Source organism: Anser brachyrhynchus (assembly GCF_964034855.1).
Source record: "Anser brachyrhynchus genome assembly, chromosome: 18".
NCBI classification, from domain to species: domain Eukaryota; kingdom Metazoa; phylum Chordata; class Aves; order Anseriformes; family Anatidae; genus Anser; species Anser brachyrhynchus.
The window spans coordinates 2,721,006-2,745,630 of NC_137711.1; the positions used below are offsets into that span (position 1 = coordinate 2,721,006).

The 24,625-nt window shown below is 45.7% G+C and overlaps 1 protein-coding gene across 1 annotated transcript in view; it reads left to right on the forward strand.

Annotated features, from left to right (window-relative positions):
* Positions 1-1,170: 1,170 nt before the first annotated feature.
* ABCA5 (ATP binding cassette subfamily A member 5) overlaps positions 1,171-24,625 on the forward strand; it is a 32,256-nt gene continuing 8,801 nt past the window's right edge. Inside the window, exons 1-28 of the mRNA XM_080560342.1 lie at positions 1,171-1,233; positions 3,924-4,111; positions 4,596-4,709; positions 5,463-5,667; positions 6,823-6,981; positions 7,207-7,304; positions 7,649-7,878; positions 9,354-9,495; positions 10,008-10,196; positions 10,535-10,682; positions 11,532-11,700; positions 13,279-13,337; positions 13,863-13,973; positions 14,197-14,372; positions 14,686-14,805; positions 15,583-15,721; positions 15,884-15,974; positions 16,165-16,304; positions 17,782-17,901; positions 18,918-19,119; positions 19,370-19,539; positions 20,381-20,514; positions 21,605-21,742; positions 21,900-22,013; positions 22,365-22,535; positions 23,478-23,591; positions 23,841-23,978; positions 24,354-24,428. Coding sequence (XP_080416468.1) covers positions 4,605-4,709; positions 5,463-5,667; positions 6,823-6,981; positions 7,207-7,304; positions 7,649-7,878; positions 9,354-9,495; positions 10,008-10,196; positions 10,535-10,682; positions 11,532-11,700; positions 13,279-13,337; positions 13,863-13,973; positions 14,197-14,372; positions 14,686-14,805; positions 15,583-15,721; positions 15,884-15,974; positions 16,165-16,304; positions 17,782-17,901; positions 18,918-19,119; positions 19,370-19,539; positions 20,381-20,514; positions 21,605-21,742; positions 21,900-22,013; positions 22,365-22,535; positions 23,478-23,591; positions 23,841-23,978; positions 24,354-24,428 — 3,657 coding nt within the window. The 5' untranslated portion in view covers positions 1,171-1,233; positions 3,924-4,111; positions 4,596-4,604. The remainder of the gene's footprint in view (positions 1,234-3,923; positions 4,112-4,595; positions 4,710-5,462; positions 5,668-6,822; positions 6,982-7,206; positions 7,305-7,648; positions 7,879-9,353; positions 9,496-10,007; positions 10,197-10,534; positions 10,683-11,531; positions 11,701-13,278; positions 13,338-13,862; positions 13,974-14,196; positions 14,373-14,685; positions 14,806-15,582; positions 15,722-15,883; positions 15,975-16,164; positions 16,305-17,781; positions 17,902-18,917; positions 19,120-19,369; positions 19,540-20,380; positions 20,515-21,604; positions 21,743-21,899; positions 22,014-22,364; positions 22,536-23,477; positions 23,592-23,840; positions 23,979-24,353; positions 24,429-24,625) is intronic.

The following is a 24,625-nucleotide window of genomic DNA, read 5'->3' on the forward strand; positions in this document are numbered from 1 at the left end:
AGCTCCCCAAAACCTGTCCATCGCAGCCCATGGGATTTCTGCTGCTCTGGGGCTGGCGGCAGCAGGGAGCGGAGGGGAGGTGGGGAGAGGTGCCAGGGGTCCGGGGGGAACGCGACAGGGAGCAAAACCTGCAGAAGGTACATGATGAGTTGTGGATATTTCCAGTCAGTGCAGGTAAAAGTGTGAATGCAAAGGCTTCTGCATGGCCATGCTAGCCACACCTGTAAACCGAGCTTGCTGCTTAAATATGGTGCTTTGAGATCTTTTTTCTTCTTCCGGACATGGATGCAGACTCCTGATCTCAAGTAGCAATGTTGAGCCCAGGCTGTCATTACACTGCTGCACTTCAGTGCAGGCGTACACGATGCTCGTGCAGCTCCTCAGGTGCACAAACCCAGCTCTGGCAGAGGCTTCCAAGCGCTGGCTCCAAACATCCCCCACCCAACGCCGCGCTCTCCCGGGGGAGAGGCTGCTGCCCGCAGCCGGTGCTTGCTGGAGCACCGGGAGCTGCAGACACCCACGGCGTCCCTGCCGCAGCCCTCCGCGACACCCCTGCCTTCCCTTTGCAGCTCGGCCGCCCCCAGGAACTGGGAGGCAGATCGCTCTCGCCGTGCTGCGACCGTTCGGGCCTCGGCGTTTTGGATGTCCGAGCATCCCGTTGGGCAGCACGCGGCCGGGCATGGGCTAAGGCGAAGGCCTGGCCCGAGGATGGCGAGAGCGCTCGCCGCAGAGGGAAGGGCTCGGCGGGAGCCATCACGCGCCAGCGAGCCGCGGCGGGCGACGACACCCAGCCAGAACTCAGCGTCGGCATGCAGGGCAGCGCTGCCAACGCTTTAATTCCATTTCTGATAACGCGAGCAGGCAGCGGAGCTCTCCCCGAGCAGGTAGGAAGCAGCGGCGCGGGATCAATCACGGCGGCTCCCTCTCGCCCCTAAACCCCCGGGGCGTGCTGAGGACACCCCGGCATCCCCCCAGCACCCCATTTTTTTTGGCTCTCCCCGCCTTCCGAGCGGCGGGGCGGCTCCACGAGGGGCTCCCCCGGGACCCCCCGGGGATGCGCGGTCGGGCGGCTCCGCTCCGCCCCGCTCCGCCCCGGGGCGGCGGCTACGGCACGGAACGGCCCCGAGCTGCGGCCCCGCTGCAAACGCGGCGTTCCCGGGCCGAGCCGAGCCGAGCCGAGCCGGGCCGAGCCGAGACGAGCCGAGACGAGCCGAGCCGAGCCGGGCCGAGCCGGTGAGTGCCGGGGGGAGCGGGCATCCCCGCTGCGGGTGGAGGTGGGGGGCGGCGGTGGCTGCACCGGGTGGGGGGGGGGGTCGACCCCCGAGGTGGGGAAGGGGTATAACAAGGGGGGGGGAGGGAGGAGGGGAAAAAGGGAAAAAGAAAAAGGAAAAAAAAAAAAAAGGGAAAAAAAATGAAAAAGGGAAAAAGGGAAAAAAATAAAAAAGGGAAAAAAAAGGGAAAAAAAATAAAAAAGAAAAAAAAAAGAAAAAAAAGAAAAAAAAAGAAAAAAAAAGGAAGGAAGAGGAGGAGTTTTGCTGCACCTGTGCGCGTCATCGCTGTCTAGTAAATGCTGTGGCGTGTTTATTTCGTTCTGCGTTCTTTCCTTATGCACTGCTTATTTCATTGTGCACCGCGTATTGCGCTCCGCATTTGTTCGTGACGCGAGGGACCCGCTCGGGAAGGGGCCGGGGGGGGCCGGACCCCCGCAGGCAGCGCCCCCCGAGCTGGGGGATTTGCGCTGGGGGCTTTTGGGGGGCGCTTGGGGTCGCCAGCCCGAGAAACAGCTGCTTCCCTGGGGCTTCGGGCCAGGAAGGAAATTCAGCCCGGTTTTTATTTTTATTTTTTTTAATAAGCATAAATTTAGCATTTAGCTGAAATGGTGTAAGACCAGTAAAGAGCACATCTGGAGTTTTTCTTAAGTATCGTTTAAGCTATTGTCTTCTTTCAACGAGATCTTGTGCTCTTGCCTTTCTGCAGGTATTGTTGTTCACTGATAGACTTTGTTTTCCTGGAGCCACAGCTCAGTTGGCTGAGGCTCCCCCTTTTTTACCTAAAAAATTAAAACCAAATGTGACATGCAGCTGTCGAGCATAGAGGTTGACCCTTAAAGAGGATTGTGAGCTTGATGTCCAGGGAAGAGAGGGAAGCCTTCCTATTAGCTGATCGTCCTTTTCCCCCTGTAAGAAGCACAAGCATCTGCAGTGTGGAATTAAAGTATGAATGCAGTAATTTCCTTGAGATGCCCACGAGCAGTTGTGTTTCAGCCGCTTCTCCTATCAGCGCAAGGCCACAGGGAAGTGGCTAAATTGATGGGGACATTTGCAGGTTAAGAATCTTTTCATTTTGTCTGTTGCACTTACTCAGATAAATGCCTTGGCAGCCTTTCTCTTTTCCTGTTCAGCCTACGTGTTCATTTTCCTGGCCTGGACTTTTTGGGGAGGCTTTTTCACCCAGCTGTGGTTCTTCACCATTCAAGTGCTGGTTCCTCAGCGCTCTCAGTAGCGTGTTACGTAGCCTCACCAGCTTCTTTGGAGATGGCAGATGTAGTACCAAGAAATGAATTAGCAATTTTAAAACGACTCTCCCTCTAACCTAAGCGATGTAAATTGAAGGATGGAAGCGTTCCAATGAAGATGTGGAATTGCTATTGTTGGTGTTGGTTTTTTTTTTTTGGTTTGGGTTCTCTTTTTTTTTTATTGATGGGTAGAAAATAATTAAAGAAGCAGCAAATGGCCTCGGTGGTTGAATGTGATTAAATCAGCTCTGTCAGTTTTCTGTATTTCATTAAAATAGTGAAGTGGGACTGAGGGAAGGGTTTGCTGCTTTAATGCAGCCGCGTAACATTCGGTAAGGACCTCAGTGGAGCTTCTCCTCTTGTAAGTGCTCTTAAAATCTGCTCCTGAGAGCAAACAGTGGAAGTCCAGGCACTTAACAAAGAGTGTTGCGAGCAGAGGGAAGAAGCACTTTGGTTTTTATGACCTATATGCGACAGCTGCTCTTCTGGATTGTTTCTACATGTCTCTGCCACCATTTTGCATTATTTTTTGGTTGAGGGTATCTAGAGATGATGTATGCAATCTCCCACAAGGTTAGTTATTAGCATAAATTGGTATTTAAGTGTTTTTTTTTTTTTAATCAAAGAAACATTAATTTTTAAAGTAGGTTCCCTGGGCTTTTACTGGAAGCACTCGAGGCGGTAGGCGGGCTCCCTTCCAAGGCATCAGTTTCAGCGCTGTGCTGGCGGCTCTCCTGCAGGTCCTTGAGCCGCTGGTGCCTGCTACAGCCACGGCCCTATGCAGGACCCCAACCCCACTGCTGCAGTCCACCTGCACTGAGCTTGAGGAAGGGGCACGCGGTAGGTTTGGTGGCAGCAGCTGGCTTTACCCCTCTTTTCTTATCGGATACACGTGCTCCGATGCCGCTGTCCGCATATGAGCAGTTTGCTCGGAGTGTTTCAAGCTGAGCTGATGGCAGCAGTGCTGACATCTGAGCAACCTCATGTGTTTCTTCAGTTAGATGAGGCCAGCACTCCAAAAATAGATTTCCATATTAATATGCTGCTGAGGGAGGAAGCTTAAACCGTGTGTTGTCTGAAAGATAACAGAGAAAGCATGTCCTGCTACAGAGCTGCTCCCAGCGTGCAGTCACCAAAAACAGGAGTCTGCTTGTTGGAGAAGTGTCGGTAACGAAAAAGCCTGGAATGCAGATAAATTCTTAACATTTAAGACTGGGTTTTGGGCGAAATGTTGAGAAAAGATGCAGTCGCTCACCTGTGGCTTGTAGGCATTGCAGCAGGTGGGACATGTGGAGCTGGAAGTGGTGGTGACAGCTGCTTGGAGCAGCTCAGTCATCAGGCCCGGTGGAACCCTGCACCCATTCTGCTGTCGGTGCTGAGCAGCTCACGATTGTATTTCCACCTGCAGGTGAGGAGATGGAGAGGGACGTGCACGGAACCGTGACCCCGAGCCGCTGACAGCAGCCTGCTGGGGGTAAAGGCAGCTGCTCACCAGCTACATCTTGGTGGAACGGGAAGAGCAACTTCAGTCGTCTTCAGTTTTTCCAAAAGCTCCCGTTCAGCACCAGTGCAGCGTGCAGCTGGCCTAATGAAAAGGTAAATTAGGAGAATAAATAGTGCTGGATCCGCTCCAGGAGTAAAAGGGGTTGCTCATGGTAAATTGAACAGTTAGCCTGGGGTGAGGTGTCTCTTGTTTTTTGATGCGTCGGTCTGGCTGGCTGCCCTCAGCTCCCATCTTGGACACAAGAATTATGTTCTGAGATAAGTACTTTTGTTTTTAATTTGTATGTCATAAAACGAAAATAAGCCCGGTTTGGCTTGGATCCCATGAGCTTGCGTAGAGCTGACCCTGCCTTTGGGTGGGGATCGCTCAGATGACATCCCGAGGTCTCCCCCAGCCAATGTGCCCTCTTGTTGGAAATGAGTACTATCAATCTCTTGATGTAGCAGGCATCTAACATACATGCTAGTGGACATTTTTAGAGATACTAAATGATGCAGCTGCCTGGCTTTTGCTTTTTAAATTATCTTGTTACTTCATGTTAGTTTGTTGTTGTTTTGTTGTTTTTTTTTTCTTAAGACTTGAAAAATGGCACCACATGCTCCGAGAGAAGCAGGAGTATGGAGGCAAACCAGAGCTCTCTTGTTCAAGAACTGGCTTGTTAAATGTAGGACAAAAAAAAGCAGCGTTCAGGTGAGCGGAGTGCTGGCTGGCTGCTGGCTGCCTGTCTGCGGTTATTCTGCACTGAAGTGGTTCCTGAGTCGAGGGCAATGCTCAGTTTTATAACAATATTTCTGAAGCTTCGTGGTCTGCTCTGAGTTTTGGTTTGAAATAGGCTTTTTCATAAAGAATTTCATGATCCTTTGGCTGGAAAATTTTCCCAAGAATATAAGCATTATGCAGAATATATCCTTGTATTAATAATGCAATCTCACTGCATTTTCAAAAACATTTGCACCCCTCCTAGAGGTCAGAACTGGCCAGGATAGCAGGACTAGACCTCTCCAGAAGATTTTTCTATTGTAACTGTTTAGCCATTGCACAGGTGATATGTACAATGAGTTTTGAGGTGAACAAGAGTCAGTACAATGTTTGACTAATTGTTTAATGGATTGTGGGTTGTTTTGTTTCTTTCCAAAGAGCATAAGCTTGCTGATATTTGAAGCATGCAGAATTATCCCTTTGTATCATAAAATGGCTTCTCAAGTTACCAATGCATGCGATTAAAATCCTGCTTCAGTGCCAGAGAAGGATTTGGCATTGAAATCACTGTTACACTGAGGACATTCAGGGAACTTTTCGAGAATGTTCAGGGAACTTTACAATCAAGTAATTAAGCCCACAGTCTCTTGTCTAAGCTTTGTATAACTCAGACAAATTATTGGTAATTCTTGTTTCTACAGCTGCTCTTGGAAGTTTTAATTCGTCTCTTCCTTCTTTGTGCAGGAGATCCTTTTCCCACTCTTCTTCTTGTTTTGGCTCATTCTGATGAGCATGATGCATCCGCACAGGAAGTACGGCGAGATCTCCAACACCAACCTCGGTACTCTGGACACCTCCATGCTGGTGAATTTTGTCGTCGGATACACGCCGCCCACCAGAATGGCCCGAGAAATCATGAAGAAGGTGGCTTTTGATAACTTCGAAGACGGTACTTGGAACTAAGCAGTTGTTTTTTCTGAACATATCTCACTCTGTGGCTTATGTTTAGAGAGGGAGCTCGCTCTTGCTGCTAATGATAAGATAAAAAGTGTTGCTTTTCCATCACAGATAGAGAACAGACTGTGAAGGCAGTTTTTGCTTTGTTGGCAAATGTTCTGGCACTGCCTCCTGCAAGTGGTTCCCATCCTCCTGTTGCAGACAATGAGTGTTTTATGGCTACAAAAAAGGGTTTCAGAGGGCCCAAATGCAGAGCGCAAAAAGCCCCTGAACCACCCTATGGCTGGTTACACCTGTCCGTGACATCCCAGTGCAAATTCAGGAGATGATGCTGTTCTGCAGATATTTTAGGTTGAGTTTTCTATCCCGTAGATGCTATCAAAACAACTTTTTTTTTTTTTTTTTTTTTTAATGATGCCAATTAACACTCTCACCTTTTCTTTTGAAAAGTACATATATATATATTTAAAGTGCTGTGCACAGCTGACACATCTAGTCGGAACTGATATATCCCAAACCATTCTGATGTATTTTTAGTTTGGTATCTTTCAATCTCTTCCTGGTGTTATTTGCACTTCAAAGGTACCGCTGAGAAGCAGCACAGCCTGATGCCTGCGTTTCATTACGGGTATCCTCATCTGCTTTCTGCCTTCGCAGTCCATCTCCCTTAAAAACTGCGGCTTCTCTTGGCATGCAGAGAGCTGCAGTCCTCTGCTGAAGTCGGTGGCAGAATACCCTCTTGTCTTAACACGTAGCCCTCTGCCCCAGTTAATCTGCCCGTCTTGAAACACAGTGGTACCCGAGGACAAAACGTTGGGCAGGTGGTGGAGATGTGGGGCAGGGAAGTTGCTGGAGCATGAAGGGTGGGGAGAAAGGACTGGGGGGAAAACTCAAGGGCCTTCAGAAGGGGAATTCACATTTCCCTTTATATTGCCCACCCCAGTACTGAGCTTCAGTCTTACAGGTTCCTGTTCAGGAAAATTCTTCCTTTACTAGGACAAAAATACAGTTCTATATATATCCCAAACCAAATAAATCATTAATGATTAGCATGGCTTTTTTTTTTTTTTAATAAACAGCGTTGCACAGTTTTTCTTCCTGTTGCACCGTTACCTAAGTCAACATGATAATCTCTTCCGTCTCACAGGCATCATCACGGAGGAATATTTAAGCGAAGAGGAGCTGCAAGAGGCCAGTGCTTTCAAACCCTCGAACTTTGTGGGCGTCGTGTTCAACGATGCCATGTCCTACCAGCTGAGGTTTCCCGATACGGTGGCTATGACTTCTGTGTACACGGAATCGAGAGGTAAACTATGCCTCGCTTATACATACTCCGTAAGGGGATGAACTGGAAAATCAGACCCTCTTTTTTCTCGGTTGGTTTGATAGTGTGTGTGTGTGTGTGTCATTTTTTGGAAGCTGTTTCCACCTCTTAGAAGGTGCGGCCTCAAGCTGCACCGTCTTTATGTTGGGGCTGGGGCAGCTGCAAGTCCAGCTGCTTGCTCTTCAAAGCACCTTACTTACTCTGCAGCCAGTTGCTCCAACCTGCGGAAGGGTTGCGAATCGGTGACATACTGGAGCTCAGGATTTACAGCTCTGCAAGCCTGCATCGATGCGGCAATTATACAGGTCAGTCCGAACAGATAACGCAACGAAACCACTGGGGCTTGGCTCCGTGAGCTGCCTCAGTTCTGAGTTTTTTGCGATGTTGTATATTAACTGTACAATGCCATACCAAAAATTAGCTTGAGTCCGACGAGCTGGCAGACTGCTTCACGTGTTTTGCCATATTTTATACAGAAATGTTCTTGTCCTGCTGAATAACACGGGCGTTCGTCCTTGTGTCCAGATGAGCCCAATGCATCAGAGCGGGCGTTAACTGCAGGGCTCGGTGGCAGGCGCCTGTGCTGCTGCTCGGTGCAAGGCCGTGAAACCAGCCACAGCATTAAAACAGCTCTTCCTTTTCCTCGCAGCTGAGGACCAATCAATCTGTTTGGGAGCAGCTCGAGCTGACGAGAGCAACGGTTATGGGAGAGGCAGCGGTGGTGGAAATCGACAACTTTCCTCGCGCCATCATTTTAATTTACCTAGTAATTGCTTTCTCACCATTTGGATATTATTTGGCGATTCATATAGTGGCAGAAAAGGAGAGGAAGTTAAAGGAATTCTTAAAAATATTGGGACTTCATGATACTGCCTTTTGGTACGTGAGTATTTGGTATAGCCCATTCTTTAAAGAAGAAATATAAAAAAAACACTTTCTAGTAAAACTGCTATCCTACCTTCAGTTTACCAATTGTATTCACTTAATCAAATTAATATTGCAGCAGCTTAAAGGTGAGGTGCTTGGCAAAGTCTAACATAGAGATGTGATATCATAAAAATAGGAATGTTTCAGTAAATAACTACCAGAGTAATGCTGCTGCATTTATCCATACCAAGTAGTGCCAGATTTGGAGGGATTAAAGGAGTTGCAGCATGGTGTTTTTATGTAGTTTGCTTTTATCGTTGTCAGCACTTTGGCTCAGTAACTCCTTTCCTGGAGGATCAACAGGTAACCCGCAGTCTTTCTTCGGAGCCTATCAGCAGCATTTCCCCAACACATAATTAAGCCAATCTAACTCTATAATTTTAACGTGCCACGAAGAGCAGTCTAAACAACAAGTTTTAATTTGCTTTCTTACTGTGAGGAAATTTGTCGTACGTACCACAAAGCAGTTGGCTTTGTGTGTTTTTTTTCCAAATAAGAGCACATACTAATTCAAAAACATTGATAATTGTAGTGATAAAAAGGGGTTTGCTTTCTGCTTCCCAGCAGTTGCCTACAGCAGTTTAGCATCGTGCCCCACTGCACCATAACAGCCAGCTGCGGCTGTCTTTTTTTCCTCCTGGTTGTTTTTGTTGTGTTTCTGTACCAAAGCCCTTTCCTGACGTTCGGTTCTGTTTTTCTGCGGTGCCTCCTTGGTGACAAACCTCATTTCCCACGGGTTGGATCCTTTGTGGCCGTGCTGGTCGGCTGCGGTAGCAGGCTGCACGTGTCGCTCTTGAGCATTGCGGATGTTGAGAAAAGTGTTTTACCTTTCTGCTTCGGGGACTCCCCGGGTGAAATGGGTGTGATCTGGTAATGCAGCTTCTGTAGGCCACTGGAAAAAAAAAATCAGAAACATGTTTGGGAGGAAATGCGTTATTTTTACTACCTGCTTACAAACTGCATCTGTTTGCTGAGGTCAGGGTTGCTCACAGGCTTGCAACACCGCTGTCGAAAAGGGAAGGATTTTATTACCTGGCGCAGCTACTGGAATGACTAGTGTGTTAAATTTTAAATAGAAATTCTTTAATTATTGAAACCTACTGCTCAGTTACCCTCTTTTGGTTAAACTAGGAAATTAATCATGCAAGTTCAAAAAAAAAAAAAAACTAAAAATCATGAATCGTCCAATTGTTCATCTTCTGGAAGCAGCGGGTGCTGATGTCTGTGCCCTGATGCTCAGAACAGTCTCAGGGACGTTTACAAGAGCCCTTTTCATTTAGGGGCTCTTGTTTTGTTGCAAGCCTGGCCTGTGGTGCAGCTGCCCGGAATGTGAAAGAATTGTAGTTTTAGCTGGTTTTGCATGTGAGTAGTTCAGGCTGCAAATTCATTCACTGCTTTCTGTTCCTTTTTTCCACTTTTGCTCATAGGCTTTCCTGGGTGCTTCTGTACACGAGTCTGATCTTCGTCATGTCCATTCTCATGGCGGTGATTGCGACGGCCTCCTCGCTCTTTCCCCAGAGCAGCGCCTTTGTGATATTTCTCCTTTTTTTCTTGTATGGCATCTCTTCAGTAAGTACACCTGGTCCTGCTGAATTTGGCCATCCCATCCACAGGTTTTATCCCCTCTGAACTTGTTCTCTCTACTAAACAGTCTGGAACAAACATCGCTTTCTTAGGGCAAGTGTAATGTTAAAGCCCTAAGTAACAGAGAATTGATTTATACAACAAATTGCATGTCTGAGTTCATAAACAAATATTTTTACATTGGTTGCTTATGATCTGTCACAAAAAAAAAGGGGGGGTTACTAACTGGAATGTACACACACACTCAGCAGCATGGCTCCCTATTTCTCTGGTTTCAGTTTCTTTTCTGTGCCATCACCTAGTATCCTTGGGAAATCTGTTGCTCATGACTGTCTGTTTTTGAAGGAACTTGGGTAAATGTTGTAGTGGCTGTACCAGGAAAATTGTTTGATTAGCAGAGGCAAAATGAAGCTGTGGTCTTTCTAATTTAATTTTCTATACCTTGTATTAATATATTTTTTAACATATTGCTCCTTTCTTTTTTAATCTGTTCTTAGGTATTCTTTGCACTTATGTTGACACCTCTATTTAAAAAGTCAAAGCACGTGGGTATAGTTGAGTTCTTGGCCACGCTGGCTTTTGGATTTGTGGGCCTGAATGTCGTCCTGCTGGAAGATTTCCCCAAGTCTTTCGTGTGGGTTCTCAGCCCCCTGTGCCAGTGCAGCTTCTTGATTGGTGTCGCACAGGTAAAGAACCTTCTGCTTGGACTGCAGCTTCGTAGTGCTCATTTGTCTTGCGTCATTTTTGATAGGTAGTCATAGAGATATTCTTTAAAAGTTTGATTTATTTATTTAATAAGCAGATGGTGGGGAAAAATGCATGCCTTAATAGCTTCCCCTGGCAATTTTAATATCAAGTAAAATACAGCGCACCATCAAGCAACTTTATTCTTTATGTTGTTGCAGTGATCTTGGTCACTTTTCGATTTTTTCTGTTGCTACATTCTGCACCCTTCTTGTTGTGCCTTGCCAAGCTGATACAATATGGGTGTGTAACATCTCGGTCCGTGCATATTTGTTGGCAGGTCATGCATCTGGAAGATTATGAAGATGGTGCAACATTCTCAAATCTAAGTCATGGTCCTTACCCACTCTTTATCTCACTTATCTTACTGGTGCTGGATAGCATATTTTATCTGCTTGTAGCTGTCTACCTTGATCAGGTTATTCCAGGTATGTTCATGAGAGAAATGGAACTGAACTGTGTTAATGTCATGAATTCCCAAAATACTGAGCCCTCTGGTTGAAATCTCTGGTGGAGCTGGGTGGTATTTCTGAACTCCTGGGTCCTTTCCTCCTTCCCGCAGTGTTGGCATGCAGTGTTTGGTTTGATTCTAGCTGTGGAGAAAGGAGATGGTGCTGTTCTTTGCAAGTAAAGTTTAAACTGTGACTCGGGATACTTTTAGCTGAAATAATTTATATTCTGTGAAACTGCGAGACGGGAGGAGGAAGTATTAGCATGCTTAGAATTGATGGTCTTTCTGTGTGGCAGCCAAACCTTGTCTCCATCTTTCTAAAAGGCTTCCTTACTAGGCTAGCTTGGGTCTTAGCCTTTGCAATTTGTTCATATGGGATAAAAAAAATGAAGACTACTTTGCCTGTTCCAAACCTTTCCTTGTGACAGCAGTAATTGAACATGAAACGTAGAATGAAATTGTTCCTTGTGTGACTAACGCCTGGGTTAAGCCCTTCCGCTGCCTTTGCCTGTGATCTCCATGGCTTTCTAGTGCATGTAGTTAAGTTACCGTTCCTTCAGCACTGGAGATTTTTCTCAGATAAGAAGAGATTTGCACATCTGTTGAAATATTTAACAAATCCAGGACCTGCTAGCAGCACTGATGGAAACCATGGTTTAAATACAGATAATGTGGACTTGGCGGGTGTAGTCCCTCCAGAATTTGGATGTGGGCTGGCTCCTAAACTTTTAGCAGGATAGCTCATAGCTTTTATAGCCAAATCCCAAAAGCTGAGGAATATTTACAGTTATAGTTAAGAAGTTTTCTTTTTTCCTGTATTACCTAGGGGAGTATGGACTACGCCGATCATCATTTTTCTTTATGAAGCCCTCGTTCTGGTCAAAGCACAGAAAAAATTACAAGGAACTGTACGAGAGCAGCATCAATGGCAATTTAAGTTGCAGTGAGATGGTTGAACCTGTGCCTTCCGAATTTCAGGGAAAGGAAGCCATCAGGTATGATTCCTGCCCCACGTGCAGTTTAGCAGATCACCTGAGTCTCCGATGTTTAATTTGTAATTTCAAAACTACTTCTGTTTCTCTAATCTGCTGATTCAAATAGCATATGGTATGCATTGCGGAGAGTTCTCCGCACACGCAGCACAGCTAGTTTCCATATTCATTGAAGCCCCACCATCAGCTACATGGATGCTCTCCAAGGGTAAATCACTGGGCTTAAAGAAAGGGTTTGTTTGTGTATTGTATTCCTTCAGCTGGAGTCCTCTCAAAAACGGCCGGTTTTCCATTCCTTCAGCCTCACTGAGGCCGCGAGAGGCGTAAGTGATTGCAGATGCTGAAACGCCTACTCTGCTGGGAGAGTTTATTTTCTGGTAACGCACATTTGGGGAGAGAGAGCTGAATTCTAGGTTTCTGCGAAGGCTGTTATGTTCTCCGTAGACAAGAGGGGAACTTCATGGTGGTTTTACCAAGCAGTCATAGGCAAGAGGGTAAAACAAAACTGCGAAATAGATGTGCTTAGTCTCATCATTCACTCTTCATTTTGCGTTGCCTGTTGTCTTGCACCCGGACTGTCTTGTGTTTTTAGTGTTTCTCAGATATTATTTTGAGAATCTTTCCTTTAGTTTTTGTTTTCATCACTGTCCAAATGCATAGCCTCACGTGAGCTGAGAAACTCTGTTTTCACTCCTCTTATGGCTCCACTAATCTCAAATGAGTTTTTGAGCTTAGTGACTAGAATGAGTGTTGTGCTGTCCGTGCTCTCCATGTCTCTTTGGGTGTCTGCCATAGGTTGAAGTTTTAATGGAAATGTTCACATGAGGATGCTGTGGTCATTTTTTGCCTTATTCATCTTTCCTGGACTCTTTCCATAGTGTCTCTCCACCAGCTCCCCATCATTCTCCCATTGTCTTTGCACATACAGGTTTTGTTGTCTTTTGTACCCTGTTCCACATCCCATTCTTCATACTTATAATTTCATCCCCGACCTCATTTGCAAGGTGGTCAGGCTTCCAAAACCCATCCTTTACGTTGTGCCTTCAGGTAAACTGGTGTTTGGTTTTGGTGATGTTGGTTTTTTGTTTTGAAATGCAGTAGGGCTGGAAGGAAGGCTTTTACCTCTCAGAGAGAAAATACCTGTTTTCTTTTGCTTAATTTTGGTGGAGAACTGCCAGTAATCATGTCTTCAGAGTCTCGTTATATTAATACCTCTTTTCCACATTGTGTCTATTGAATCTTCTGTCAGATTGTGAATTTACTGGGGAGTAGCCGTGCCCTTATCTAACTTGGGAAGCTTCTATTCTACTGTGTGAAAGAAACACTGACGTGAAATAATTTAGTCTGTCATTATAGGAAATGCCTAAGAAGGCAACAAGGAAAAGTTTTCTGATACCAGGGTGGAGATGATTAAGTTCTGTGACAGGATGTCCTGTCTCTTGCATTGCCTCTATGGCTCTTAGATGTGTTTTGTGCCACTTTAGCACAGTCGTCTTGCTGTGACTGTTGCAGCGTGTTGAACATTCAAAACGACATATAAAGATCCTAAAATAGCTTATAAAATGACATGTCTTCTTTCAGAATCAGCTGTGTTCAGAAAACATTCAGGAAAAAAGGGGAAACTGTGGAGGCTCTCAGAAGTAAGAACATTTTAGCTTTTAAGCTGCTTATCAGGTGCAGAGAAGCAATAGCTGGATTGTTGAGTGATCTTTTTGTGTTTCAGTTTGGGCTTTTTGGTTTCTTTTACTGGGGGGGGACTTGGAGCGTGAATGCCAGACGTGCTTGTGTGCGCCTTTTCTCACTGTTTTGGCAGTGATCTATAAACCGGTGCCCCGGTAGAGGAGCCCTTCCCTCACTAAAGAAAGCCTGGTGACACTGTCTCCGTCACTTCTCCTCCTCCCCTGTCGTCAGGCGGCACGACCTGCCTGCCCCATCGCCCCAGCCCTCTCCTTGCCCTGTGGCATGAAGCCCCGTGCCGCTCATGGCCGCGGCCACCCCGCTGGTAGGCCGCAGCACAGCACAGAGGCCGGGCGTTCCTCCCAGCAGAGCGCAAGGCTTACCCCATATGTCAGTTTTTGAGTTCATCTCTCTGGCACAAACTCACTTGGGGTGCCACGAGCTCATCACCAACCTCTCCTCTCTCTCCTGTCCACCTCGTTGGCTAGATTTGTCCTTCGACATCTACGAAGGCCAGATCACGGCTCTGCTCGGGCACAGCGGGACCGGGAAGACGACCCTGATGAACATCCTCTGTGGGCTGTGTCCGCCGACAGACGGTGAGGCTTCCCGCTGCCGGGAGCTTTGGCCACCCTGCTTTTGAAAACCATTGTCCCTTCTGATTATCTCAAGATGCACCAACTTTTTTCTCTGGATAATGTCTGAAAGAGTCTACTTGAAATTCATGCCCCTCTGTAACTACCCAGGCCAGCCTGCTTTCTGGCTGCCTGTAAAAAAAAGAAAGAAAAAAAAAGTAAGTTGATTGTTTTGGGCTTTTTTCAGGGTTTGTCTCTGTCTATGGGCACCGAGTCTCTGAAATTGATGAAATGCTTGAAGTGCGGCGAATAGCAGGCGTGTGCCCCCAGTCCGATATCCACTTCGACATACTAACCGTGGAGGAGAATCTCTCCCTGTTTGCTGCGATTAAGGGAATACCTCAGAATGACTTGATACAAGAGGTAAGTCGCTTGGACAGCCTTATACATGCAGTCTTATGTGTTCATTTTTAACCTATACAGGACTATAACCCTACATTGCCCAGATGCTTCCTGAAGGCAGGTTTGGAGGGGAATATTACTTTACAGTACAGCAGATGGAGGCAGAGTACAGACAGACATATTTTCACAAGATTAAACTGTTCGTTTTTTTGTAGGAAACTAAAATGCATACAAAATATATAAAATCTTAGCATTAATTTGAATGCTAAAAATTGCAATCTGGCTTTAAAATAGCCTTGTTTTAAAATAATAAATCTGTTTCTTACATTTAAAGGTGCAGAAGGTGTTGTTGGATCTGGATATGCAGCCTATCAAAGACAATCAAGCTAAGAAGTTAAGTGGGGGGCAGAAGAGGCGGCTGTCGGTTGGAGTTGCTGTCCTTGGGAACCCGAAGGTGAGGGTGACTGAAGTGCTCCCAGCTGTGTGTTACTAACACACCGAAGTGATGATGTTTCTTCTCAAAACCAACTAATGCATTTAGCGTGTAAGATGCATAAGTTGATACTGTGAGCAACTGTTACTTTTTTCCCCCCTTATTTTTAGTTTTAAACAATCCAAGTAATTTTGGTTCAGTAGTCCAACCTCCATGCCTGAAGGTGTTAATGCCTTAGTATTAGCTTAGTAGTAGCTGTGGATTTGATCTCTTTATGAAATAAAGAGCTGAGAAGCTTTATATTGTTCCTGGCAGGTAATATTTAGCCCCTAACAGCAAATCTGAGCAAGACTCTCCTGCAAGCAGCGCGAGCCCTTGGCTTGGGAGCAGAGCCACAGAGCTCTCTTGTGTTACAGATCTGTTATTTCTGCCCTGTAGGAACTGGGGCTGCTTTTAGATAGGTATTAAAAAAGGATACATCTGACAGTTCACTGGGATTTTAAAAGCATATATTTTAAGCGTTCCTTAATAGACAGTCAATGCATAGCTAAATGTAATTGCACTTGAAATAGAATAAAACAGATTATGGCATTAACTTACTGAATGATTTTTCCATTTGTCACAACAGGAGATATGTTTATTCAAAACAAAGGGAAGATATGATGTTTCCTGTGTATTTTGAGCAAATAACTAGCAGGCTTCAAACCAAAAACCTGTGTCTGTCATTTAGATAGGATTTCTGAGGCTGCACCTTGCACACGGATACGGCTTTGCAAACGCTTCTCCTTTTGCACAAAGGTTTTGCTGCTGGATGAGCCGACTGCAGGCATGGATCCGTGTTCGCGGCACATCGTCTGGAACCTCCTGAAGAACAGAAAAGCGAATCGCGTGACAGTTTTCAGCACTCACTTCATGGACGAGGCAGATATCCTTGCTGGTGAGACCTGCTGCGGCCCTGTCCGCGAGCGACGGTTGTGTTACCGAGCCTCGGTGGTGCTCCTGCAGCCAGGGAGGCACCGTTACGTGAAGGGCTTATCTGGGTTCTGGGGCCCCTTGGCAGTCCTCTCACTCAAAGGGCCTTCTTGATTCCTGTTTCTAGATCGTAAAGCTGTGATTTCTCAAGGGATGTTAAAATGCCTTGGATCTTCTCTCTTTCTGAAAACCAAATGGGGAATTGGCTACCGCTTGAGGTATTCTTTTTGTGTGACTTCATCCGTCTTTGTTTTCTGTGCAAATCAGTAAGACAGCACCCCCACCCCAAGAAGGACCCTTTTATCATATTCTGAATGCGTGGTGCTCTGCAGGCTAATATTTCTGATCTGGGCATCAGGACAAAAGCTGCCTTTTTAAAACCAGTTTCTTGTGTGTTTCTTTTCTTAGCATGCACATCGATGCCTATTGCAACACAGAAGCTACAACCTCACTGATCAGACAGCACGTACCCACAGCCAGCCTGCTCCAAGAGACCGACCAGCAGCTCGTGTACACCCTGCCACTCAAGGACATGGACAAGTTTGCAGGTATTGGTGCAGGGTGGGATGGCCATCCAAGGGAAATCCATCAAGCATGGCTGTAGCCTGCAGTACTTGTCAAATGGTCATTTCTGCCTTTGTGCATTTATACATGCTCCTTGTTGGGCTGTGGTTTGGCTCAAGATCAGTCAGCGAGGTCTTTGCTTTAGCTCTCACCAGTTTCTCAGGCGAGTGAGGACCTTGTTGTGTTCCTCAAGGGGCTGTGGTGCAGATGCTGAGGAGATGCCTGTAGCAGAAACGTGAAAAGACCCTGTTGTCCAAGAGTCCCGTTGTCTGGCACAAGCATCTTCTTACTGCAGAACATTTCAGTGACCAGGGCTGGCCTCCAGCAGGAAGCTGAAAAGTCCTACAATAATCCCCCTTGTTGTGAGCCACAAAGAGCATTGTGGCCCTGCATTGAAATTCACTGTTGATAGAAAGAGAGTGTGGAACAAATGTGTTAGTTTCACTAGATGGCAGCAATTATCTGATTTTAATTGTACACAGCGCTCCTTGTTTGTTTCCCAGCAGAAAATGGAAGAAACAGTGTGTCCTTTTCACTATTGGAAAGGCTAAGGGGGAATCAATATGGATGTGATTGCAGCTCATATTTCATAAATGCCCTTTTCCCGTTACACTTAACCAGTTAATAATTTATTAGCTTTACCTTTAGCAGTCACTGTGCATACTTCTGAAAAAGAAGCATCTTTATGCAAGATTGATTCAATTCCCCCAAACTGTTTTTAGGAGAAGCTGAGGTTAGGATGTGCCTCTGCAGCGGAAGCAGGAGCAACTGGGGAGACCTGGCGAGTGTTGTTGGGTGTCCAGCAGCTCTTCCCATTTTATGAGTTTGTGTTTCCCTTCAGTGTGGCATTGGCTCTGAAGTTACTCGTTTTGTCAAGTGCTTCACTTCATAGGCCTGGCAAGAGCCTGGTAGTGGTTTTTACCCTGAGGCACTAATAAGCGCTCTCTCTCTGTACCTAATTTTGGTCACCAAGCTGCACATATCATCCATGATCCCCTGCGTAATTAAGCTGGCTTTACAGATCTGGGTGACTTTTTTTTTTTTTTGGAATGTGCAATTATTCTTTTTTTTTTTTTGGTAAAATCTCTTTGTACCTGGGCACAGATCTAGGTGGGATGCGCTGTCCTGCAGTGCTGTGCCTAGGAGAGGGGCTCTTGGAGCCAGCCAGGAGGCAGTGCTGAGCTCAAGAGGATGCTGATTTCTTGCACCACACACCACATTTTCCCTCCTAACCACATAGGATGAAAAGTGCTGTGCTAAAATGAGCCTGTCCCCGCCTTGGTTCTTGTGCCATAACCTGTGTTCTTCAAGATGAGGTAGCCACATTTACGTAGCCACATTTACACACTACGGTCTGAAGGCCTAAGGGAAGCGGAGTGCATCTGGCTTGCTTGAAGGTCTCTCAGGAGGACGCTGTGATCCTGTCCCAGAGCAACCAGTGTGCTTCACTTCTGTCTGCAGGCTTGTTTTCTGATCTCGACACCCATTCCCATTTGGGCGTTATTACTTACGGCGTTTCCATGACGACTCTGGAGGATGTCTACCTGAAGCTGGAAGTTGAGGCAGAAATCGATCAAGCAGGTGGGGCAGCCCATGGTGTTTCCCGTTCTCCCTCATGTTTGGTTTAGTATGAGGTCGTGTAGATGTGGCTGTGCCACGTCGCTGCTAGGAGGCTTTCTGTGGAGGTAAGAATTAAAAACGCCTCACAGAGCGCTGTGTCTGGCAGCACAGGGCTCCCCAGGCCTCACGTTATCCTAGGTTTTTGAAATATTTATCAGGAAAAACACACACAAGCTGTGAGCTGGGTGGGGAGAAATTCTGGGAGGATCAAGAGAAAAGGTTTTTTCTGGCTGTCTCTGCAGCAATTTAATTTTCATACAGTGTACTTACATCTCACTTCTTCGCTTCACAGCTGCACTTCTTATGTCTATCTTACTATAATGTGCTCCATTTACCTCATGGAGCTTACTTTCAAGAAATTCATGACATAAAATTTATTTCCAGCCTTCTAGGTGAGCAGTAATATTGGTAGCCTGCACCTAAGGCTGAAGCTGAGCTTGTCTTTCTTCCCTTCCTTTAAATTTCAGCCAGCTGGAAAGCTGGGACCGCCGGCTGTTACTCCAGAGCTGATCAGATCTTCTGATGTCAGCTGTGAAGGGTTGAAGCTGCCTTTATCTTTATAGAGCTTTTTTGCAATGCAGAGTGGTAAACTATCCATGCTGCAAAGTTTTTGAGTGGGTGTAAGGGGGTTTAACAGCTGAGTGTGCTGATGCTGAGTAACGCAGGTATGTGCCTGGGCTGATGTAGTGGAGCTGGAGCAAGGCTGCACCGTCTGAGTGCTTGTAGGCTGTCAGTTTTGTTCTCCCCAGGGAAGAAATTTGTACCATCTGCCTTCAGTGTCTGATCTGTGTGCTTTGGGGTACATTAGTATCATTGAACTTGAGGCTAAATTGAGAGCCGGGGTGGGACGAGGTGGTTTCTCAATAGCAGGGGCCAAGAATGGACTGCAGCCGAGCTTCCTCCAGGCCTACGATCTGAAACCACATAGCTCTGTCAGAGCAGTCCGATCCATACCCTTTTGCTCTCTTCTGTTCCAGATTACAGCGTGTTTAATTCCCAGCAAGTGCAGGAGGAGGCGGACACAAAGTCACTCGACGACATGGAGCAGAGCCTCCTGATGCTCTCGGAGACCAGGTTGCCCCCGATGAGCCACGCAGCCCTGTGGAAGAAGCAGGTTTCCACCATAGCGAAAGTTCACTTCCTTAGTCTCAGGCGAGAAAATAAATGTGTCAGAGTGATGTAAGTGTTGAGGCTTTCTGGTATGTATACCAAAATCTCAAAACCTGTTTGAATGACACCGGAGAAGTGGCAGGATGAGATTTATTTATTGTTTGTAGTTACATTTAAACATAACCAAGTGTGAGGCTATTCATTGCTGTTGAATAGCTGCATTTTTGAAGTGGGGGAGATGTTGTTTTAACTGACGTGCACATAAACTGGGCCTGCGTTTGCTGAATTTCAATAAAACCGAACCTTTTCTTTCTTTCAGGTTGTTGCTTTTTCTGATTTTCCTTGTAGTTCAGATTTTGTTGTTCCTCACGCACCACTACATCAAAAATTCAATAGCTCCTGTCAGACTCTCCCCGGATTTGTACTTGCTGAAGCCCGGGGAGGAATATCACAAGTACAGGAGTCGGCTGCTGCTGCAGAACTCCACAGGTAGGAGAGGGAAGGAGCTCTGCAGGGCTGGCTGCTGGCTGCTGCATCCCCTGGGGCAGGGAGGGGAAGGTGCAGGATGAGGGGGGGGAAGGTGGCGGGTGCAACTTTTTGGGTTCGGAACGACTTTCGTTGAAGTGAATCCAAATCAAGCAGTTCTAAGTGGCCAGACACGGTAGAGAGTGATAATCCTCCGTGTCGTAGGGTTCACTTCAGAGATCTCCCTTCTCCTCCCGTGTGTGGTGGTGCTGTGCTCCCTACACAAAGACGATCCGTGTGACGGAGCTGGGCACAGAGACACTTGGATACATCAACGTTAAAATCCTGCTACGAAGCGCTTTGTAAAGGTCCTTTCTGTTTCAACTGGAGATGTTTTAAGAGTGGCTAGCAGCAGCAATCTGGGCAGTAGGAATAAACATCTTTTTGAGCTCTCGGGAATTTGTACATAATACGCCTTCAGTCCTCCAGATACTGCATCAAAGTGCCTCCGATTTTTGTCTGTTAGCTAATTCCCTGTGCAGCTGAAACGCTGGGTAACCTGATGATGCTCCTTGGCACCTCTGCTTCCAACTGTTGCATTTGGCCTGTGCGACTTAATGGTATAAAATAACCGAGTGTTTCCTGAGCTCTGGGGAGGCTGTGGCGGGGGAAGCAGAGACAAAAACATCTGCGGTGCTCAGAACAGCAGAGGACTCTCTTTAGCGTGCATGTGTAATGAAAGGGTGGTCGCTATCGTAGGGTCACATCAGGGAGAAGACTGCACCACTGCTGACTTGAAAAAGCATCAATAATTTTATGTAAAATACTGCAAGCTGGTGATGTCTTTTTTCCTCTCTCTCACCAGACTCAGATATTGATGACATTGTCCACTCTCTTGGGAGCATGAACGTACTGGTGGAGATGTTCAATGACAGCGACTACGTTTCAGCTGCCCCTCACAGTGCAGGTTTAAATGTGTTCGACCTTGAATCCAGACAGGTGAGACAGACAGACAGACAGACCTGTTCGGTCATATCCCAGAGCAGCTGGCCAGGGGCTGGTTTTGTTGCTGTGTCCTGAAAGGCACGCTCAGGGTGAGCCTGATGAGGTTGATGCTAATCATTCACTTGAGGTGATAGGGTTGAAATCTCATCTCTGCTGTTTGTGTGAACATTTGGGGACCACTCTGTGTATTGAGGCTCTGGGTTGTTTTCAATAAGGAGATCAATTTTTTAAATGTCTAAAGCATTGAATTATATAATCAAATAATGTCATATAATATTGCTTATGCAAGAGGCCTGCAAAGAGGACTTATATTAACAGAATGGAAATATGCTCAAAATAAATTCATTCTTTCATAATGATAATTATGGTAGGTTAATAAAACTTCCATTCCTCTTCTTTCCTCACAAACACACAAAAAGCCAAGAGAAATATTTTACTTCACAAGAGACCTGGCATATGAACTTAGTTCTTACTTGCCCTGGCTGAATTACACAATTTGACAGAAGTATAATTCCATGGTGCTCTCATGTGTAAAGAAAAATGAGTATCTTGGACTGGAAGTATTCGTTTCACAATGGTCACTGAAGGAGTGTCAGGATGACTTGAATATCGGGGTTGTATTTAATTTCCAACAAAGGAAATGCTTTGCAGTATGCCAGCTCTATCTCTTGTTCCCTTTTTTATTTGTTGCAACCGCTAATAGTGGCATGACAGTGCAGTCCTTAGCTAAAGTAAATTTTTGTCTGTTTTTAAAATGCATTAGCAAGAACTTATGAGTGCAGCTCCTTGTGTATTGTTTTTCAGGCTGTAATTGGCAGGAGCATCACTTGTCACAGTGTAACAGTTGCATAAACATTTTGAGGATTTATTCCAAATAATTTGTTCTCTATGAGCATGACTGTATTATTGAATTAGGTTTTGTGTTCTAACCACTCTGAGCAGCACAGAGCTTCCTGCAAAGCATCCTCTGTCGTGCAGAGATTTTTTTACCATTGTTCAGGTTTAATTAAGCCCACAGGAGAGCCCTTTCAGGGCGTTACCCTTCAGGCAGACTAATTAATGTAACAAATACTTTTCTTTCCAGAACTATGTTTTCACAATCGTATTCAACAGTACCATGGTGCATTCCGTGCCAGTTTTGATGAATATTGTCAGCAACCTACTGCTGCGCACTCTGAACGTAAGCGAGAGCATTCAGATCTGGAGCAACCCCTTCATCCAGGTGAGCAGGGCTGGGGAGAGCTCATGGCAGACAGCAGAGCTGGTGCTAGGGTGGGCTCAAGAACTCATGCTTTTGCACTTGCAGTTATGTTCCAATCATAAATGCATTTTTTTCCCGCACATGTTCTGGTATTGAACAAATGTGATGTGTATTTCAGGATCTTCCAGACACTGTTTTCAAACTAGAGATCTATTTCGAAGCTGTGCTACTGGGAATCATTGTCACGGGCATGCCACCCTATTTTGCCATGGAGAATGCAGAAAACCATAAGGTAAACTTCTGGGTGTGGATTCGTAGACACAGGAGATCTTGAAAACCTTGGGATTTTTTGGAAAGATCTTCAGAGGTGTTTTAAGTAGTATCCTTTGCCTTGCAAGGCACAGGGCAGCCAGAGCAAAGCAGGTGTGACTCCGGCGTTGGTGGCATTGGGTAGAGCAGGTTTCAGAAAAGCCCTTTTGCTTTTCGTGGAAATGTTACGTACTTTGGCAGGTAGGATCAGCAACAAGTGGGCAACATGCTCTGATAGTGTCTGTGTAAAAGTGGTGAGTTGTAGCAAGAAATGGGAGCCCACCCATGTACCACTGCAGATGACCATCGTGGGCATTTTCTTTTCCCATTGCAGATCAAAGCATACACACAGCTGAAGATAGCGGGGCTTTATCCGTCTGCTTACTGGGTGGGCCAGGCTGTCGTTGACCTCCCACTGTTCTTCTCCATCCTCGTCCTGATGATAGGCAGCCTCTTTGCCTTCCACTACGGCATCTATTTCTACGTCGGCAAGTTCATGGCTGTGGTGAGTGTGGTGGGGACCTGAGGGCACACAGGGGTGTGAGGTTTTGGTTCTGTTATTTTCCACAAGCATTTGTTTTTCTTAGATGGTTCAGCAGAGTTCTCCAAAACAATATATACAGAAAATGCCTGATCAGGGTTCCCTGTGCAAAGTCACCAGCCTGAATGCACCAAAGGCAAAACTGCTTCTTCCCCTGGAAAAAAAAAAAATATATATATATGTGTATTTAGGATTTAACTGAGAACCAGAATAAAAAGAGCTTTAAATTACCAGAACCTTCCAAGGAAATGCACTGTCATTCTTTGCTCAATTTGTTCTGCACTGTTGCTGCCATTTGATAATTGCGCCGCTTGCATCGGCACTCTGCTAATGACAAGGTTGCGGTGACTTTGAACACAGACCAGCTCCGCAATGAATTGCAGCATATGAATAAATTGAGGAGGCTACAAGTCGTCGTATCTTTTATAGTCGGAGCTGGCTTTTCTGAGATCTCGGCTGTAATTGAGAAGAATCGGATTTTCCCAGTTTCTTTCCCAGAATTGGTAGCTGTGTGCTAATCAGGTTTGGGGTGTGACCATTGTGCTGCAGGGCTGATCTGTTAGTGGCACATCCATCCCTTGTTCTAATTGTTGCAAAAATGCTAAGGTTGATGGTGGAATTCCTAATATATTTGATAAAATATTCAGGTAGATATTTATGGGAGCCTGTATTTTTTTGTGTTTTTTTTTCTTTTAAATAAAAGCAAGAGGAAATACAGTAATCATGGAGCTTCATTTAAGGGGGTTCCTATCCATGCATTTATTTTTGTATTTAATGACATACACTGTATCCAGAGTCATGTACCACCCTAGGATAATCACAGCTGATACACACACAAAAAAAAAAAAAATTTCAAGCCTGGGTTCATGCTGTATGCTTCCTGAGAATCCTTTCTTGTCTTTGCAGCTTTTTTGCCTGATTGGCTACGTCCCGTCAGTTGTGCTGTTCACTTACGTGGTCTCCTTCACATTTAAAAAAGTCCAAAATACAAAAGAATTTTGGTCATTTATATTCTCAGTGGTGAGTAACTTTCCCTCAGCTTTGGTTAACTGGGAGGACTGGTTCTCTCCAAAGCCACGCTGGCCTTTCCAGCCTGGTCATTTCACTGTGTCCTTAATGCACAGGAAATCAAACATTTACCAATGTTTCTTTATTACTGACATATACTAAATGCCAGAAGCTTTAGAAATGTGCCTCAAATTAAGTAACTTACACTTTTAGAGTCAGAATTGAATGAAAATGTGGTTTTTTTTCCTTTCTTTTGTATAGGCAGCTTTGCTGTGTACGGTTGTCACCGAAGTGGCCTTTTTTCTGGATTTTTACACAGTGACCACCACCCTGCATTATGTCTTCTCTATCTTCATTCCCATCTATTCCCTTATTGGCTGTCTGATCTGTTTTATAAAGGTAAGGGCACAAAGGAGATGCTCTCCAGAGTGCTTGCAAATGGCTGGAATTGGGTGGGCACCTTTAAAGATGTGACTGGGACCTGGGTAGTGCCGTCAGTAGCCAGTTAATGCATGAAGAAGGGCAGCTGCTGGCGAAAAGTCACCTTTTTCCTGCAAGCAGAGTGTTGCAGGTGTAACACGAGGAAAGAAACAAGTCTGCCATTAAATATCGAAAGGAAAACCACGTGTTGCTCGGCCTGTGGGGCTGGACTAGTTTGGCACATTGATCGGGATCTGCACAGAGCTCACAGGATAAAGTGCAATGCAGAATATGCAGTCTCTGGTAGGGAATTATTTCCTTAAACAGTTTTTTTTTTTTTTTTTGCATTGTTAGGTCTCATGGACAGACAAACAGAAGAATGGAGAATACCACGACCCATGGGACAGGCTCCTGGTGGCAGTTATAGCTGTAAGCATCATTATTTGCCATAGAAAACTGCTAACTCCTGCTGGGACACCCCTTCTTTTTGGGCATCTGCATTAGTAAAAAATTGATCTCATGCTCAGCATCTGTGGGGTCTGCTGCTTTGCAGGCTGTTGCAGCAGAACAGTATCAGTAAAACTTGTTGTGCCTACCAACTCAATATCTCCTGCTTCACTAGTGTA